Source organism: Lithobates pipiens, unplaced genomic scaffold (genome assembly GCF_037356315.1).
Source record: "Lithobates pipiens isolate NorthernLeopardFrog02 unplaced genomic scaffold, aLitPip1_a1.2 Scaffold_18, whole genome shotgun sequence".
NCBI lineage: Eukaryota > Metazoa > Chordata > Amphibia > Anura > Ranidae > Lithobates > Lithobates pipiens.
In genome coordinates this window covers 477,400,214-477,419,433 of record NW_027507758.1, presented here as the reverse complement: position 1 = coordinate 477,419,433, position 19,220 = coordinate 477,400,214, and the positions used below count along the sequence as shown (strand labels likewise).

Genomic DNA, 19,220 nt, shown 5'->3' with positions numbered 1-19,220 from the left:
GTGCTTTTGGACTTCTCTTTTAATGGCCCAGTGCTGGTCATTAAAGGTGGTGACAAAGGTTTTTTTGCTGATCTTTTGCAGACTTAGTTGTATTCCAATTAGGGATGCCTTCTCTGTAACGTTCTCTTGCTTTCTGGATATGTTGATCTTCATATCCTTTTTCCAGATTTTTTTTTGACAATACGCTGGCCTGATCATAATAATCATAGATACTACTACAGTTCCTTTGTAACCTACAGAACTGACTATGGGGTATGCTATTCTTCCATTTGGGGTGGTGGCAACTCTTCTGATGTAGATAGGAATTGCCTGCAGTCTCCTTGGAATGAGTCTTTGATGTGATGTTACCATCTGTATCACTGCTTAGTACAAGATCTAAGAACACCAAGAAATTAGCATCCACAACATAAGTAAAATGTATGTCAAACATGTTGTTATTACAATACGAAATAAATTCATCAGCTGCATCCAGGGATCCATCCCAAATAATTAGTATATCATCGATATACCTCCCCTCTGTGTGTGTCTATAGACGCCTCAGGTTTTGACTGACAGCAATGGCTCCCACGGCTCTCAGACAAGCTTGTGAGAGCAGAGAGATAGAGAGGAGAAAATAACTGCTGACAGGCACAGTGCTGGATCAATACCAAACTCGGGTAACTGTTAGACTCCTTTCACACTGGGGCGTTTTTCAGGCGCTTTGGCGTTAAAAAAAGTGACTGTAAAGCGCTTGAAAGAAGCCTCATCTGCAATCCCAGTGTGAAAGCCCAAGTGCTTTAAAAGCCGTTTCACACTGCCAGTGCCGAAAAATGCTGGTAAAGCGCTGCTTAAACTAGCGGCGCTTTACCAGCGGTTTTCGAGAGCTATCGGGCTGCTTTTAACCCTTGCTAGTGGCCAAATAAAGGGTTAAAAGCGCCCACAAAGCACCGCTGCCAAAAGTGTTTTGCAGGCGCTTTGCAGATGTTTTTCAGGCGCTTCTCATTGATTTCAATGGGATGGGGTGGTTTAGGAGCGTTTTTTTTCACCGCTCCAAAAGCGCTGCAAAGAAGCTGCTTGCAGGACTTTTTTCGACCCCCTGCCAGCGCAGCGCCTCAGTGTGAAAGCACTTGGGCTTTCATATTGGGATTGCAGATGAGGCCTCTTTCAGGCGCTTTACAGGTGATATTTTTAACGCTAAAGCGCCTGAAAAACGCCCCAGTGGGAAAGAGTTCTCAGTGTGAAAGCACTTGGGCTTTCACAGTGGGATTGCAGAGGCTTCTTTTAGGCACTTTTTTTATTGCTAAGGTGCCTGAAAAATGCCCCAGTGTGAAAGGGGTCTTAGGGAGCAACTAGAAGGTCTTTTATCTTAATGCAGAGAATGCATTAAAATTTTTTGAACAAGTAAAAAAAAAAAAAAAAAACTTTTGAATTTAGAACCACTTTCTCCAATCAGGAGAAAACACCATTATGGCTACTAGATCCATTGATGATATACTAGGAACTAATAATATTAGAACAAAATACGGCTAATTTTCATTGTCGCTGCAGAGATGTTTGTCACAGTGAACCTTTTTATACATAGATTCCATAGTATCCCATTTTTTATCCAGCTTGTTAGGTCCCTTTCACATGGGCTTTCCAATCAGGTCCGCCTGTCAATTTTTCAGATGGACCTGATGGGAGCCTTCATTCACTTGTATGGAGCAGCGGATGTCAGCGGTGACATGTCCACTGACACCCGCTGCTATACAATCTGATCCTGTCTGTGAAATGCAGATGGATGGTGACCCTATTTTCCATCCAACTGAGATTGAATTAAAACGGACAGGTGGTCTGTTTTCATCTGATCTTCCCATAGAGGAGAGCGGGGCACAGTGAGCAGAGATGGACCTGTCATCCGCCTGCTCAGCGGGGATCCTTTCTAAACTTTGCATTCTCATCTGTGCCAGATTATTATGACATAGTGAGGTAGATTTAGACCCCTTTCACACTGAGGGCGTTTTGCAGGCGCTATAGCGTTAGAAATAGCGCCTGTGATCCGCCTTCAAGCTGCTGCTTTTTTGTCTCCAGTGTGAAGCCCCCCGAGGGCTTTCTCACCGGAGCGGTGCGCTGGCAGGACGTCAGGAAAAGTCCTGCCAGCAGCTTCTTTGGAGCGGTGAAGGAGCGGTGTGTTTACCGCTCCTCCACCGCTGCTCCCCATTAAAAGCGCTGTATTACCGCCGACAAAATGCCACTATTGCAGCGTATTGCGGGCGGTTTTAACCCTTTCTCGGCCGCTAGCGGGGGTAAAAGCGTGCCCACTAGTGGCCGAAATGCGCTGCAAATCCGACGGTATTTACCGCCGACGCTATAGGCTTTGCGGTGTGAAAGGGGTCTTACTGAAACTGGTGCACAAAGAATCTGGTGCAGCTGTGCATGATAACCAATCAGCTCCTAACTTCAGTTTGTTCAATTGAGCTTTGACAATAAAACCTGGAAGCCGATTGGTCACCATGCACAGCTGTACTAGATTCTGTGCTCACCAGTTTTAGTAAATCTCCCCCACTAAACACTGTAGCAAAATCCAAATATATTACATTCAACTTCCAGATTTAGGCTGGGTTCACATATGTACGAATTGGATGTGGGTTTCGCCGCATCCAATTTGCATCACAGGCGATTGTGCCCAGCTCGCAATGGAGCCAGTTCACACAGCTCCGCGGCGGCTGAAGCCCGCATTCTAAAAGGGTCCTGTGCGTCTTTGGGTCCGATTCAGGTGTGAACTCAGCAAATATTTGGACCTGATTTGCATCTAAACTGGTGTACAGAAATGCACCAGACCCCATGCTGTGAACTGCGGCCGCACCTATGTGAACCAGCCCTAAACTTACATTTTAATATATAAATACTGAACTATTACTAAACACAAAGAGTTGCGCAAATACAATTGGTGAAAATGTGAAATAATGAATGTAATTTTATAAAAATCGTGATAAAAATGCAAAAAAGGATTTGTGTGTAAAAATTCAAAAAAATTATATACAAATTGAAGGGACTATGTGAAAAAATCAAAACAAATAAATAAGTAAAGATGACATTTCCATATGCACCTATGACCCATCTTTACTTATTTATTTGTTTTGATTTTTTCACATAATCCTTTCAATTTTTATAAAGATTTTTTGAATTTTTACACATAAATAATATTTTGCATTTTTATCACGATTTTTATAAAATTACATTAATTACACATTTTCACTGTTTGTATTTGTGCAACTTTTTGTGTTTAGTAATATTGTTTGGATTAAGTATTTAATCTCATAAGTTTGCGGCTTTTATATTTTCACCTTTTAGAGACGAGCGCAGAATTTATTTACCTTTAAATATTGCTCTATACCTATATTTCATATCCTAATATTGATTCTTTTTTTATTAGATTGTTTGCTACTATATTTTTATTTATTTCAAAAAAATTCAAAATAATTTATACACAACAAGTGTCAAGTTAGCAGGTCTATAGTTACCCAGTTCTAGCATTTCCTGCTTTTTAAATGTTGATGTGTCATCTGCTTTATGCCAGTTTATCATTAAGATATTCTACTTGCCAAATATCAGTATCTGACTCTGTTGGTCCTTTTTTTGTGATTCAGACTCCACTGTCTCCCCACTTAGAAAGTGACACCTTTCTCACTTATGAGAAGTATGTTCCCTGTGTTAGACTGGCAACACCATAGTAATGCTGTAGGACAGTGTTTTGGAATAAATGAATGAATTATTTGTAGCGCTGCAATGCGACCTGAATTGCCTCAAGGCGCTGGATTCGTCCTGTGTTGTGCAGCTTCTTAGAAGAGGTAGGTCTTGAGCTTTTTCCTGAAGGCCTGATGGTTTTCTTCCATGCGGATGTAAGTCGTTAGAGCGTTCCATAGCCGTGGTCCTTGGACTGCGAATGTTTGTTCTCCCTTTGATTTGTAGCGGGATTTGGGAATGAGGAGGAGGTTTTGGTTAGATGATCGAAGACTGCGATTGGGTGTGTAGTGTTTTATTTTCTCGCGTAGGTATTGAAGAGCGTTTCCTTGTATGCATTTATGGGTGAGGCAGAGGGTCTTGAATGTGATCCGATTCTTTACGATTAGACAATGTATGCTCCTCGGGGAAGGGGAGATGGATTCCCAGGGTTTTTTTTCCTGTTAACAGCCTTCCCGCCGTGTTTTGGATGAGTTCTAAGCGCGCAAGTTGATATTGGGGTAGTCCTATGTAGAGGGAGTTTGCGTAGTCGAGTCGGGAATGAATGATTGTTCCAACTACAGCTGCTTGTCCTCTTTTGTAATGAAGGGGATGAGTCTACGTAGTAGGCAGAGGAGATGGTGAGATCCGCTGACTACTGATCCTATTTGTGCATCCATTGACATTTCTGAGTCAAAGATGACTCAGAGATTCTTGGCTTTGGTGCTTGGAGAGATGGTCTGTCCAAAGATGGTGGGAGGTGTCGGAGGTGTCCATGGGGTCTTAGTTTTGGAATTTTGGTTTGCGTGTAGGAGAAGAAGCTCTGTTTTTGATTCGTTGAGTTTGAGGGAGCTAGTGGTCATCCAGTCGTCTATCAAAGTGGGGCATTTTTCTAGTTGCTGATGATGGTCTTTTTGTCCAGTAATGTGAAAGTAGAGTTGAGTGTCATCAGAGTATGAGTGGAAGGAGAGGTCTGATATTCTGATGATTTTGAGGAGTGGGCTGATCAACCGATGACAGATCACCGGTGATAAAGGTGAACCTTGAGGGACTCTGCAAGAGATTGCCTGGGTTTCAGAGGTAAATGCTCCTAGTTTCACTGTCTGAGAACGATTTCCTAAGAAGGATGCGAGCCATTGTAGATCTGAATCTGTGACTCCTGCTACTTCTGTGAGGTGGATGAGTGCCCTTTGAGCTCCCCCCTGGGTGCCACGAACACCAGACTCTGTTTGCTCTGGATCAGAGATGGCTGAGAGGACTCTGTGATCCGGGATAACTCCTTAGTGATAGGGGAATCTGATGGGTTTGGGGGGTATAGGGGTGATTGGGCCTCTGACTCTGTAACAGGGGGACTCTGTAGTGATGGAGGGGTTCTGATTTATAGGGGTGGTTGGGCCTCTTACTCTGTAACAGGGGGACTCTGTAGTGATGGGGGGGGTCTGATGTATAGGGCTGATTAGGCCTCTGACTCTGTAACAGGGGAACTCTGTAGTGATGGGGGGGGGGCTCTGATGTATAGGGGGGAACTTTCATGTGATGGGAGACTCTGATGTGTAGACGCACCTCTGATATGATAAGGACCTCTGACATGAAGAGGGAACTTTCATGTAATGCAAGACTCTGATGTGAAGGTGATTTTATCAGACTGTTTGTGTGCTTTGTTCCAGGCTTAGGTTTCTCTTTAAATTGGGGTGCCTTGAGATTTTGCATACTTTTAAACGGTGCCGCGACTAACAACAGGTTGAAAAATACAGCCTGATTAGATGGGACTGCTGGCTGAATCTCTCTGTATCAATACTGTTATACAGGGAACTAATAGGAATAGAAAATCAGGTACTTATGGTAAACCAGATGAATAGGTTTAATAATAATTCCTATCATTATTTTGTTAAGTAAGTCTTTAAAGTGGCGTAATACCATATAGGAATGTTAGGGTGTTATGTTTTTTTTTTCTTGCACATTAGAATCAATAATCATAGTGCGTCTACCTAACTTTTTTTGCATTGAATTTACTGCCCTCCAGTGGCTATTTGGCTTTAACGCATAGTCATTGTCTACAATCACAAGGTTACCACTTGACCTCTGGATGATTTACCCCCCTTCCTGACCAAGCCATATTTTGCAATACGCACTGCATTACTTTAACTGACAATTGCGTGGTCGTGCAACGCTGTACCCAAAAAAAATTGATTTCCTTTTTTCCCCATAAATAGAGCTTTCTTTTGGTGGTATTTGATCACCTCTGCGTTTTTAATTTTTTGTGCTATAAACAAAGAATGACTGATAATTTTGAAAAAAATAAATAAATATATATATATATATATATATATATATATATATATATATATATATATATATATATATTGCTTTCGCCATCAATAAGCCATTATGGTAAAAAAAATCCCAATAAGCGTATATTGATTGGTTTGCACAAAAGTTATAGCGTCTACAAACTATGTAATATTTTTATTTATTTATTTATTTATTTTTATTTACTAGTAATGGTGGTGTTCAGCAACTTATAGCAGGACTGCGATATTGCGGTGGACAATTCGAACACTAACTGACAATTTTGCAAAAAAGAATATGTTTTTACTTTCTGCTATAAAAAATATCCAATTCATTAAAAAAAAAAAAAAATCAAATTAGGCCAATAGGTATTCTGTTACGTATTTTTGGTAAAAAAAATCCCAATAAGTGTATATGGATTGGTTTGCACAAAAAGTTATAGCATCTACAAATTATGGGATATTTTTATTTATTTCTTCCTACCTAGGTCTAGAATCACTGGGTACACACATCCACTGGGTATGTAATGTAATTCTGTAAATTTAATGTCACTAGTCACCAAATATAGAGGATATCAGTTCAAAGAATGTGTAAATATATATGTTTTGAGGGTATAAACAGGGTTTGGATTCTGTGTACAAAGAAGATTTCATATTAAGCTTTGAAAATGTTAATTTCACTGTAATTCATTGTATTACATCAACTATCATGTGATGATGGGGAACAACAGACCCAAGGGTGACAACTCTAATGTAAACTCCCAGCCCAACAACAAGGCAGTAAATATCTTACCTAATCGTCTGTATACTTCAGGTACTTCAGTCCTGCAATCATAGGTTTGGGTTGTACAAAAGCATACCATAGCAGACGTCCTTCAATATGACCAGCAATATGGAACCAGGGGACCCCGACCTTGCTCTGAGCAAGAAACTGAAAAAGGGTATGTAATCTGAAGCTTACATTTAGGATATAATCCCTATAGTGTTCATGCATGTACCGATCTATTCGGACAATAAATTACCTATTTTTGGGCCATAATTGGATGTTTAAAAATCCTTCTCACTGTTGCAACTGCATCCAATCAATTGTTCTGCAATTTCAGGGGTACATTAGCAGATTTCATTGATCTTTTTATTGATATTGATTTATTTTTTATTTTTAAGGTTAGTTGAAGGTTCAGCGAACTAAAACTATATTTCTTTAGTTCTTGAAAATCCATTTTTTTTTCAATATCCGTTTACCACGACTCTGAGATAAAGGGGCACAGGACCACTTGTACGCCTAAGAAAGCTTTTTAACATTTTTTTTTTTTATTGATATTTTACAATATAATTGATTTTGATAGATATCTGATTGAAACTTGATAGGAATAGGAAATCAGTCACCTGTGTATGTTAATGATGAACAACTGATCTAAATTTATAAAAATAAATAAATACTGTGCTAGAAAAGACAAAAATTATCCCTATAGTGCAAATAAGTATTATAAAATAAGCTGCGCTAAAAATAAACTATCACGCTTAAAGTGACACAAAATTAGGATAGCAACTATTCCAATGACGACAGTTCAAACAAATGTCCATATGTGCAAGGATCAAATGGTGATAAGTGCACAAAATGAATTAGTAAATGAAGAAATGAATATAGATGAACAACAAAGTCCTCTAAGGTTGTGTATTCCAATGTCCATCACCGTTTACTGAGGATAGGTTAAAATGAAGAGATGAAGATGGGACTCAATCTGAAAAAAAGACACTCTATAAGTGGGACCCCTTACCAGAACAAGTGGACCCCCTTAAAGAGGAAGTAAACTCTCCTACTCTGATGCTTCTTTTCCTTTAGTCCATTATAATAAGTAATTATCAAACTATAGCCACTGTAATGTTAGGCAGAGGTTACGCAGCGCCATCTTAAAGTGGATGTAAACCTACTCTCATCCTTTCTAAACTATTGCAATATTGGTTATCTAGAAGGATATACATGCCTCCTGCACGTATACTTATCTGTCAAATGTCTCCCCTCTGTCTGCTATGAGAACCGAAAAACTGCAGATTTTGTGGGTGGGTCTGTTTTCCAGGGCTCAGTGGGTGGAATCGTGATGTCAGTAGACTACCCGCCCACCTCTACACTCCCCTTCTCAATATACATTTTCTCCTGTGTGTTTCTTACACTGAACTTCTGCTATGATCTCTAACATCCAGACAAAACCCAGAAAAGTCCCCACATAACTTCAGCATGCCAAATCATGCTGAGGTGGGGAACATCCAATTCTGGCAGAGCAGCAGAAGAAAGGAGTGGGAGGGAATTAAAAAATAATGCATGTCTTAGGCTAGTGCACGAGATATGTAAATCACCTGTCACTCACAGCAAGGGGGAGGATTTGACAAAGTTTTTCTCTGTTTGTCAAGATTTATCTCACTGAACAATAAAAGATGATTGCTCAGAGCTGGAATAACTCTTTGTGGCAAGACTGGGCTCAAATGATAGGAAATCGTATACTCTACATTATGACCTAAAAAAAAAAAAAAAAAAATTGGGTTTACATTCACTTCAAGTATTGTTTTCTGAGTCCACAGTGGAGTGTATTTCCGCCCTTACATTGAGCACTTCCTGTACTGTTAACCGAGCCTCCTTCTCAATCCAATATTTATATGGCAAACCTGCTTCCCTGTTCATAGCTGACTTGTTTTATTTCAAAGTATTTACTTGTGCAATTATCTAGTGTTTGCCTTTGTCAGTCTTATCAGCTTCAGCTGAAGCTTCAGCTGATAAGTCTGCAGTAATGCTGTTCCATGTCCTGGTTTACACTGCATGTGATGTCACATGGGGTGTAGGACAAAGTACACAGAGTGTACCGTAAATAAGGGGAGATCTGGGCATACTCAGTGACGTCATTCTAAAGAACAAAAAGGATTACAACAACACTAAGCAAGTAAGGAGATATCTACAAGCAGTGGTCATTATGCCACGTACACACGATCAAACTATCTGGCGGACTTTTTTTACCCAAAAGTCCGGCGGACTTAGAAAGTAGTTTTGACTCTGTCAGTCTCTGTGCAGGCACCCGCCTCGATTATTACCTCTATAAGAGGTATGTCTGGTTCTGCTCCGCACCGTGGCTAAAAATATGACCTGTAGGTTTTTAAGGTTCGCCTGCCATTAAAGTCAATGGGGTCCGCCGCAAACTTTGCGTTTCGCGAACTTTTGGCCACGTTCAGAAGTTCGTCCATCACTAGATATGACATGTTTATTATTTTATTAGAAAAAAAACAAAGCTTTAATATCACTTTAAGTCAGCCTTTCTCAATCTTTTCAACACAGAAGAACCCTTGAAATAATTCTCAGGTCTCGAGGAACCCCTGCTAAAAATTAGAGATCTACAACTCATGATACATTAGTGTGATGGTCAGTAGGCTTGTGCAATTCGTTTCGTAACGAATCTGAATTCGGCCGAATTTTGCATCCGAATGTCCGAATAAAAAAATAACGAATAACAACGAATACGAAAGAAATATAACGAATGAATTCGAATGAATTCAAATGAATTCAAATGAATTTGGTAATTCTTTAAAGATCTAATGAAACAAAAGGTCAGCTCAAAGTAAATCTTATAGTCCAATCAGCTAATTTATTTTGTGTCAGAGGTTGGATTACTGGCAAAGTGCATTCCTGAGAACTGAGTTAGAAGGGTGTTGTATTGTATTTGAGCCGAGGAGAAGAGACGTTGTCATTGTGTGTGTTAAAAGATTCAATAAACAAACGACTTTCCAAACTACGAATCGATGCATCCGAATGTACGAATAAAAAAATAACGAATAACAACGAATACGAATGAATTCGAATGAATTCAAATGAACTTGGTAATTCTTTAAAGATCTAATGAAACAAAAGGTCAGCTCAAAGTAAATCTTATAGTCCAATCAGCTAATTAATTTTGTGTCAGAGGTTGGATTACTGGCAAAGTGCATTCCTGAGAACTGAGTTAGAAGGGTGTTGTATTGTATTTGAGCCGATGAGAAGAGATGTTGTCATTGTGTGTGTTAAAAGATTCAATAAACAAACGACTTTCCAAACTACGAATCATTATCACGAATGTCTATACATACATAAATAGCGAATTTCAACGAATACGAACGAATGAATTCGACACTCTACGAATAATAACGAATTATCCGAAAACGTATTAACGTAACATAACGAATATAACAGAACGAAATTATGTATTTTACGAATGACAACTAACCGAAACTAAACGAAATTTTCCATTGTGCACAAGTCTAATGGTCAGTGGGAAGAATGACCCTTACACTTGTGGTCATTGAGAAGAATTACCTCCTTACAGATAGCTAAAAAGATCAATGGTGTGAGTGGGAACTTATCTGAGAGGCAGAAATTGCCCAATGCTGAAGGAAGCCCTAGCAAACTCTGGAGGAACCCTGGTTGAGAATCACTGCTTTAAGTAATACTTAGAGGTCCAGTCCCTCCCCCAGCCTGTGTGTGGATAGCCAAATTCAGGTACTTAGTACTTTTATAAAAAAAAGTTTAACAATGTAATAATGAATACAGAACTACATTTTCTGTATTTTATATCTGCCGGATGTTTATTTGCAAGTACAAAAAAAGGTAATTGAAAGCGTAATTATTCTGTTAAAGGTTTTACCGTTTAATGTGACTTGTTTTGAATGTGAAATGATAACCCCAAGTTTATCTAAGCATGGTGAACAACCTCCGAGTATACCGATGTTGGTATTATTTTATATAACTTGTGTTCTCTGACTTACCTAACAACACACTCCCTGGGTCTCAGCAGAGAGCCCATCTCAAGGGACAGATGTGTTTTTCATAGCCGTGTTACCACGTGTATTGAGGTTTTGTTTTTTTGTTTTTTATTAAAGTGACACTAAACTCTGGTTTAAAAAAAATGGATTGAAGTTTGTATTCGTAATGCAAAAAAAGTCCTGTCTATCAGACTTCTCCAAATCTCCAAACTCATTATTTTTCTGCTTTGACCTGATTTCCTGTTAGAGGGTGGCTACATTGTTCTCCACGTCCCACTATATGTAGGAAGGTAGTCACCCTCTCTTGCTTGCTTCTGAGATGGGCTATGGACTATGAACTATGGGATTTGTTCTCTCCATAGAGCAGTACACATGACTGCAACTAAAATGCACTGCTTGTTCCAAACAAACAGAAATGGGTGGGAAGGTTCAGGAGCTCATGGAGGATGTTACAAGGGGATCTTGAAAATGGTCAAAAAGTAGGCAGTGTGAAGCCAAATCTCCCAAACGTTGCGATATGCAGCAATAATAAGCCTTCTTTTTTGGTAGAATGGGAAAACAATTCACATATGTGGCTGGTTTGCTCTCTGCGTCCAATCTGGGACTGGGTGACTTTCTACCCTGACCATAGGTGGTCACCATAAAAAGTCACAGATGCTAGTAGACAGAGGCTCTCACCTTTCCCACTCTATCCAAAACTGAAAACAAAGGCAAGCTTTGATTGGATTACTTATTTCAGATTTTCAAACTATCACTATATTACATTATAAAACATTTCAGTAGCTTTTTTTTTTTTTCAGAAGCTGAGGATATGGCTTATGTAAAAAGCGGATGGCTACTTCGACAAAGTAAGTACAGTAGTATGTATCCCTTATTATAAACACAATAGTAACTCCACTTTCACGGAAATAAAAATATAGCAAAAAAAAAAAAAGGATGTAGCATACACAATAAAACTATATTGTCATGTAATGTTATTAAAATAGTTGAAAACCCTTACAAACCAATTTGACCTACAGGTAAGCCTTAATCTAGGTCCAAGAAATATCTCCTAAACCTACACTGTTTAGGAGATATTTACTAAAAGACAATCACCGCTGTCTACGGCGCATGTGTCGTAGACAGCGTCGCACAGGCACACTATCACAGTTAGCAGCATGCCGCTGCTAACGGCGTTATGCCATTAGTGGCGGCTCCCGTGCGCATACGCAGGAGTGATGTCATTGCTGCTCCGGCGCTGTGTGTGGCCAAAGCAGCGATACCTGGAAGAAGATGGACGCTCCAGACTACAGGGGACAGCGGTGACATTTCTGGCTCCTGTGTCAGGAAAGTGACACATAATGGGCTACGATGCGATGCATAGTAGTCCATTATGCTTTACCTTTTGCAGGGAGACAAAGAAGAAGTAAACCCATCAGGGTTTACTTCCTTTTTAAAAATGACCTTTTATTTTCAAACTGCAGCCGCTGTCATCTTCTGTGAAATTCAATTCACAATGGCAACCTGGAGGCTTTCTGTACATTGTTGGTGTACAGAACATTTCCAAAATTTGTGTGAAGAATTCTACACTAAGATACAAGTCAGCTTTTAGGCATCTTCTGCAATTAAAATTTGAAAGAAGTTTTCCCCAAAGCATAGTAAATGTGGTGAACATTCACTTTGCAAAGAATACCCAGTCAAGTGCAATAAAAAAAAAAAAAAAAAAAGACTAAATCACAGAGGAATCACACAGGAACGCAGAGCATATTCTTATGCGATTCCAGCGTGAACTGGCACTAATATGTAACATTTAGCGACATCAATTTACATATTTCATGTTTACATTTAAAGCCAGCAGGTGGGACTCTAATGCCCTGTACACACGGCTGTATTTTCCAATGGGAAATGTTGGACGTGAGTTTGTTGTCGGAAAGTCTGACCATGTGTATGCTCCATCAGACATATGTTGTCAGACTTTCCACCAACAAATGTTGGCTAGCAGGTTCTCAAATTTTCTGCCAACAAAACTTTGTCGTCGGAATTTCCGATCATGTGTACACAAGTCCGTCGCACAAAAGTCCACACATGCTCAGAATCAAGCAGAAGGAGCCGCACTGGCTATTGAACTTCCTTTTTCTCGGCTCGTTGCACGTCTTGTACGTCACTGCGTTTTCACATTCAGAATTGTTGGCCAACATTTGTGTGACCGTGTGTATGTAAGACAAGTTTGAGCCAACAACCTTCAAACAAAAATCCACGGTTTTGTTGGCGCAAAAGTCTGATCATGTATACGGGGCATTATGCCGCGTACACGATGGGACTTTGCGGCAGACTAGGTCTGACCGGATCAGTCTGTCAGACAATCCGATCGTGTGTGGGCTAGTTCGGGAAAAAAATCAGACGGATCTAGAAATAAAATATGTTTCAAATCTTTCCGACAGACTCGAGTCCGGTCGGAAAATCAGTTTGTCTGTATGCTAGTCCGACGGACCAAATATGACGCAAGGACAGCTATTGGCTACTGGCTATTGAACTTCCTTGTTTAGTCCCGTCTTACGTCATCACGTTCAAACCGGACTTTCGAGCAGACTTACTCTGTTCGTGTGTGGCCAAGTCCGTTAGTTCGGAAAGTCCGTCGGACCTCCGTTGAAATTCCGTCGTGAAGACCGGTCGTGTCACTATGCACATTACAATCTGACCATATATTATTTGTACATTCAACATTGGATTTGACAAAAATATTCAATAGAAGAACCAACCTATTCTATCCAATCAATTTTTTTCTAATTAGGCTGGCTTATGCACTACATAGTTCTTGGTAGATCTAAAGAATATTGTACAATCAGATTGTAAGACGTGTGAAAAACGAACTAAGCTTAAATCTGCTCCCACCCCCATTCTAAGTCCTATACTAACTTTCCTGTAAAGGAAAGATGTGTATACTTACCTAATCTCAGGGTACTCTGGTCCAGTCATGTGATTGGCTCCCAGCGCCAGCTTTAGGGGAGAGATGGGAGCGCGGACAATGGATGCCCCATAGCAATGCTCCAGGCATTGCAATGGTTGTCTGTGATTTCTCCTCTTTACTGAAGCTAGCTGCTGAGAAGATCACATGACTGAACTAGGGCTCTTTATATTAAGTAAGTATACACATCTTTCCTTTACAGTGTACTAAGTACAGCAGTACCTTGTATTACGAGCATAATTTGTTCCAGAAGAATGTTTGTAATCCAAAGCACTCACATATCAAAGCGAGTTTGATAGAAGTGAATAGAAACTCAGATAATTCGTTCCACAGTGATTGCTAATGTATGCAGTACCGCATGTGGCCAGAGGTGGGGGTCGCCAGAGACACTCAGAAACACTGGGAGACTGCTCGGAGACACTAGGGAACGAAGTGTTTCTGAGTGTTTCCGAGTGGCTCCGAGCAACTCAGAGTGTCACCGGAGTGGCTCTGAGCTTGTATTGCGAAATGCTCGTAAACCGTGTTACTGACAATCCGAGGTATTACTGTATAGGGATTAGAATGGGGGTGGGAGCAGGTTTAAGCTTAGTTAAAGAGGTGGTCCAGCCAAAAAATAAAAATATAAAAGTCATCAGTTACAAATACTGTAGCTTATAATGACTTGTAGACAAATGGACCTACTCCAACAAATTCAAGCGCTTATGAGTTAGGTGAAACTACCACAATAGATATAAAAAAAACACAGATATCCTATTTAAGGCTGAAGCTGCTACCACATATGCAATAGCAAGAAAATTCAGTTTAAAACAGACAAAAACAGTCATCAATGCAGCGCTACATAAACAAACACATTCCCACTATTACGGGTGTGCTATCATAAAAGTGCATATAAGCTTAAAGTCCAAAATAATGGGCTAAATAAGCGGTACAGATGGGCACTCATTAGCATTGATGGGTGGCACTGATGGGCGATACTGATGGGCATTGATTGACAGCAGTGATGGTCATTGATGGGCAGCAGTGATAGGCAGCACTAATTGCCAGCACTGACTGGCACTGATTGGTGGCACTTGTGGGCAGTGGTGAGCACTGATTGCTGCCACTGGTGGGCACTATATGCTGGCATTGGTGGGCAATTGTGGGCACTGTTTGGTACACTGTATTTATTTACTGTAATCAGGGCACTGATGATCAGTGCCCTGATTATATCCCTAGATGTCCCCCTGTGAGGAGATGCCACTGATTGGCTCTCCACTCCCCACAGTCTGTCAGTGTGAGGGGAGGACAGCCGATTTACCAGCATCTCCTTGCTTACATGTGACTGGCTGTGATTGGACACAGCCGATTACATGGTTAAAGAGCTGTGGATGAGGCTCTTTACACATATTGGGGTTGCACCGTGTCCTAGCAACACGGTCGCTACCACGATCGCCGTGCTGCGCGTCCCCGTGGGCGTGCGAGAGTGGCTGTTCTGGGACAGCGTCATATGACATCATCCCAGGATGAGAGCTGCACCGCCCTGCCGTCATTTGATGGTGGGCAGGCAGCAAGCAGTTAAAGAGTTAATGTGAAGATAGCTGACATTTATTATATTTTAGATTTTATATCATGATTTTTTTAGTTTATTAGTGCTGAGATTTTAATTAGTTAATGTAGTCAAGTAATTTACTGTCTTGTTTTTACATTGTGATTTTTTTTATATAACATTTTGCAATCTGTGCCCTTATCATGCGCTATTTATAGCGTTCAATAGATTGAATACTGGATCAGACGATTTATCTGGTGTATGTAAATTGTTATTAACAGCCGCCTTATAAGCTTAAGTATAGAAGTGGTATGACGGAAGGGGTTAAAAGATTGCAAAGTAGGGAGTCTATATAATAGTACGTTGTGTCGTGTAGCCACACCCTCAGATGTTGTCGTAGATGACAAAACACGTCAGAGTGGGGCTATACAACGCCAACAGTGACATGAACATGCCATTCGGGGATACCACTAACATTGGAAAGCCGTGCTGTAGTCAGTAGGAGACACCAACACGATCCCCGTTGGCACTATCACTCATGTCATATGCCTGTTTGATTTTGCAATCTTGTAAGTGTATGTCCTATAAGGGAGGAATTTTATCTAATAAATCAGTTTGAAAAGGAATTATGCTATGGAGTTCTCTTTCTCTCCATGTGAATGAGCTCATTAGAGGGTGACCCGTCCTCCCGGATGCAACAGGATCTGTGATCAATTATCCAGGGAGAGGATTGAAACTAAGATCTGCCTGTTACACAGAATAGTCTGGTAAAAATAATGTAGTTGCTGACTTTTAATATTAGGGCACTTACCTGTCCAGGAAGCCCGAAATGTCAGCACCCAAGCCGATCTTCTGATCAACCCCTAGGTGCTCCTGCCGCCATTTCTGGTAAGGGAACCAGGCAGTGAAGCCTTTCAGCTTCACTGCTTGTTCCCTACTGCACATTTGTGAAGCGTGCTGCGCTTTCTAATTGGCCCCACAGCTGGTGAAGGAGAAGGGGGCCCCGTCTCCCGGAAGTGGGGAAGGGGACTGTCATAAACGGATCCCTGTTCCTCCCTGAAAGGGGCCAAATGTGACAACGGAGGAGGGGAGGAAGCATATAAGCAAAAGTTCCACTTTTAGGTGGAACTCTGCTTTAAGTTTTGACCGGACTTACACTTTAAGAACCTTTTCATATGTTTACAAGTCTGTTCCCAACTGCTCAGCTGAAAAAAGTATTTTGTTGACAGAGCTCAATAGTTTAAGCTAGGATTTGCATCCACAGTTAAATGAGTCAGAGAAGTGACTCATATCCTCTCCCCCTTCTCCTCACCTAATATGTAATATAGGGCCATATACAGTATAATTCAGTTAGAGAGACAGTCTGAAATCAAACAGCTTTAGTGAGCTGTCTCTAGGAAATCCATAATACTCAGTGATAGCATTGTTATAAGAGCACTATGTATTTAATAGGGCTGTTACTGATTAAAATGTTCCTGTTCGATTAATCGATTTTTTTTTAATCGATTAATCGACTAATTTCGATTAATTATAATGCATATACAGTTTTTACAATTTTTTTTATTAAACTTTAAGAAAAACGTAGAAAGTTAGTTTAACTTTAACTGTAATGTCCACATCTCCCTCATACTGTACGGTCCACATTTCCCCCACATCTCCCCCCCATGCTGTATTGTCCACATCTCCCCCCCATAAAGTACTGCCCACATCTCCCCCCCATAAAGTACTGCCCACATCTCCCCCCCCATAAAGTACTGCCCACATCTCCCCCCATAAAGTACTGCCCACATCTCCTCACATCTCCCCCATACCTTAATATTCATTATTGTCTGCTCTGTCTGCAATAGACAGCAGGCAGACCCGTCCGTCCTCAGAGTAGACACAAGCAGGCGGGCGATGATGACGCCAGCGCGCACGTCTAGGCCACCGACGGGTGGACCAAGATGGCCGAGGCTCCGGAGCTAGGCCGAAGCCGCGGCCTTTCCTATGGGCGAGACTGCGGAGCTCACTCCGCGGATCGTCCTCGATCAAAATTATTTTGATCGATCAAAGAAATTAACGATTAATCGAACAATTAATCGTTAATTTCCGCAGCCCTAGTATTTAATATTATTATCATATGTAAAATAATGGGATTTTTATATACAGCTTACCTGTAAAATCCTTTTCTTGAGAGTACATCACGGGACACAGGAGCTTCATTACATAGTGGGTTATATAGGCACCTCTGGTGATTGGACACTGGTTAACCCCAATTAAGGAGAATTCCTCCCCTATATAACCCCTCCCATATGGGAGGCACCTCAGTTTTGTAGCAAAGCAATAAGAAACCACGTAAAAACCCAAGAGGGGCGGGAGCACTGTGTCCCGTGATGTACTCTCAAGAAAAGGATTTTACAGGTAAGCTGTATATAAAAATCCCATTTTCTTGATCATACATCACGGGACACAGGAGCTTCATTACATAGTGGGATGTCCCAAAGCAATGCTCAGATTGAGGGGAGGGAGACACAGATCATAATTATAGACCGCCAGGGACCGGAGGACCTAAACTGCAGCCTGCAGTACACTGCGCCCGAAGGCGATATCCTCTTGCCCTCTGACATCCACCTGGTAGAATGTGGTGAATGTGTGGACTGATGTGGTGAAAGTTGCAGCCTTACAGATCTGAGCCAGGGAGGTCTGGTGATGCACTGCCCAAGAAGCACTTACAGCCCTAGTAGAGTGCGCTTTCACTTGAAAAGGAGGAATCTTCCCCTTTACACTATAGGCCTGAGAAATAACCTGTCTAATCCACCTTGAGAGAGTGTATTTTGACGCCGCCTGGCCCTTCCTAGGGCCTTCCAGCAATATAAACAAGCAATCAGTTTTCCTTATCTGAGCAGTTGCCCTAAGATATATACTGATTGCTCTAACCACATCAAAAGTGTGCTAAGATTCTTCTTCTGCGGACTGTGGGTCCGGAAAAAAGGATGGCAGGATTACGTCTTGATTCAAATGGAATCCCGAAACCACCTTGGGTAGAAAGGACCTGTTGGGACGCATGACCACCCGGTCCTTATGAATAATTAGATACGGCTCCTTGCTGGAAAGAGCTGTTAGCTCTGATACTCTTCTAGCCGTGGATATGGCTACCAAGAAGACCAAATTTTTAGTCAGGAGAACTAATGAAGCCTGATGCAAAGGTTCAAATGGTTGCCCCTGCAAAGCTGAGAGAACCAAATTCAGATCCCATGGGCATACCGGAGGTTTGACTGGCGGTCTTATCCGCATGGCCCCCTTGATGAAAGCCTGCACCAGGGAATGCGATACAAGTGGCTTCTGAAAAAATACTGACAGGGCCGAAATCTGCACCTTGATAGTGCTTATGGCCAAATTCATTTCTAGGCCTGACTGGAGAAAGGCCAAGATCCTGCTAATGACATATTTTCTAGGATGCCATTTCCTGAGTTCACACCAGGAAACATATGCCCTCCAGATTTTGTAATAAATAAGTCTGGAGGACGGCTTTCTGGCATTGAGTAGAAAGGACTGGCCCCGAAAGGCCACGGTCTCTCAGAATGTGGGTCTCAGCAGCCAAACCGTCAAATTCAGACTGCGTAAAGCAGGATGGTAAATTGGACCCTGTGAGAGCAGATCTGGCTGGAGAGGGAGGATCCATGGCCTGCCTACTGCCAACTTCATGATCTCTGTGTACCGCCTGGGCCAAACCGGGGCCACCAAAAGGACCGATTTTGTCTCCCTCTTGACTCTTCCCAGGAACCGCGACAGAAGCGGGCTCGGGGGGAAGGCATAGATCAGATTGTACTGATCCCAGGGAACTGTCAGAGCATCTGACCCCTGAGCAAGTGTATATCTTGTCCTTGACACAAAATTGTCCAGTTTCTTGTTGAACCTGGATGCAAACAGATCTACGTCTGGAGTACCCCACCTGTGACATATGTTCCGAAACACGTCGGGGTGCAGAGCCCATTCTCCTGGGAACAACTGCTGGCGGCTCAGA

At 41.4% G+C, this 19,220-nt stretch overlaps 1 protein-coding gene across 2 annotated transcripts in view; it reads left to right on the top strand.

The window, feature by feature from the left end:
• PLEKHB2 (pleckstrin homology domain containing B2) overlaps positions 1-19,220 on the top strand; it is a 79,408-nt gene that overhangs the window by 9,403 nt on the left and 50,785 nt on the right. Inside the window, exons 1-2 of one of the 2 annotated variants that reach the window (XM_077488361.1) lie at positions 6,744-6,910; positions 11,549-11,596. In XM_077488361.1, the coding sequence (XP_077344487.1) occupies positions 6,850-6,910; positions 11,549-11,596 (109 nt within the window). In that variant the 5' untranslated portion in view covers positions 6,744-6,849. Of the gene's footprint in view, positions 1-6,743; positions 6,911-11,548; positions 11,597-19,220 lie in introns of those variants that run through there. The other variant, XM_077488362.1, reaches the window with a different exon arrangement.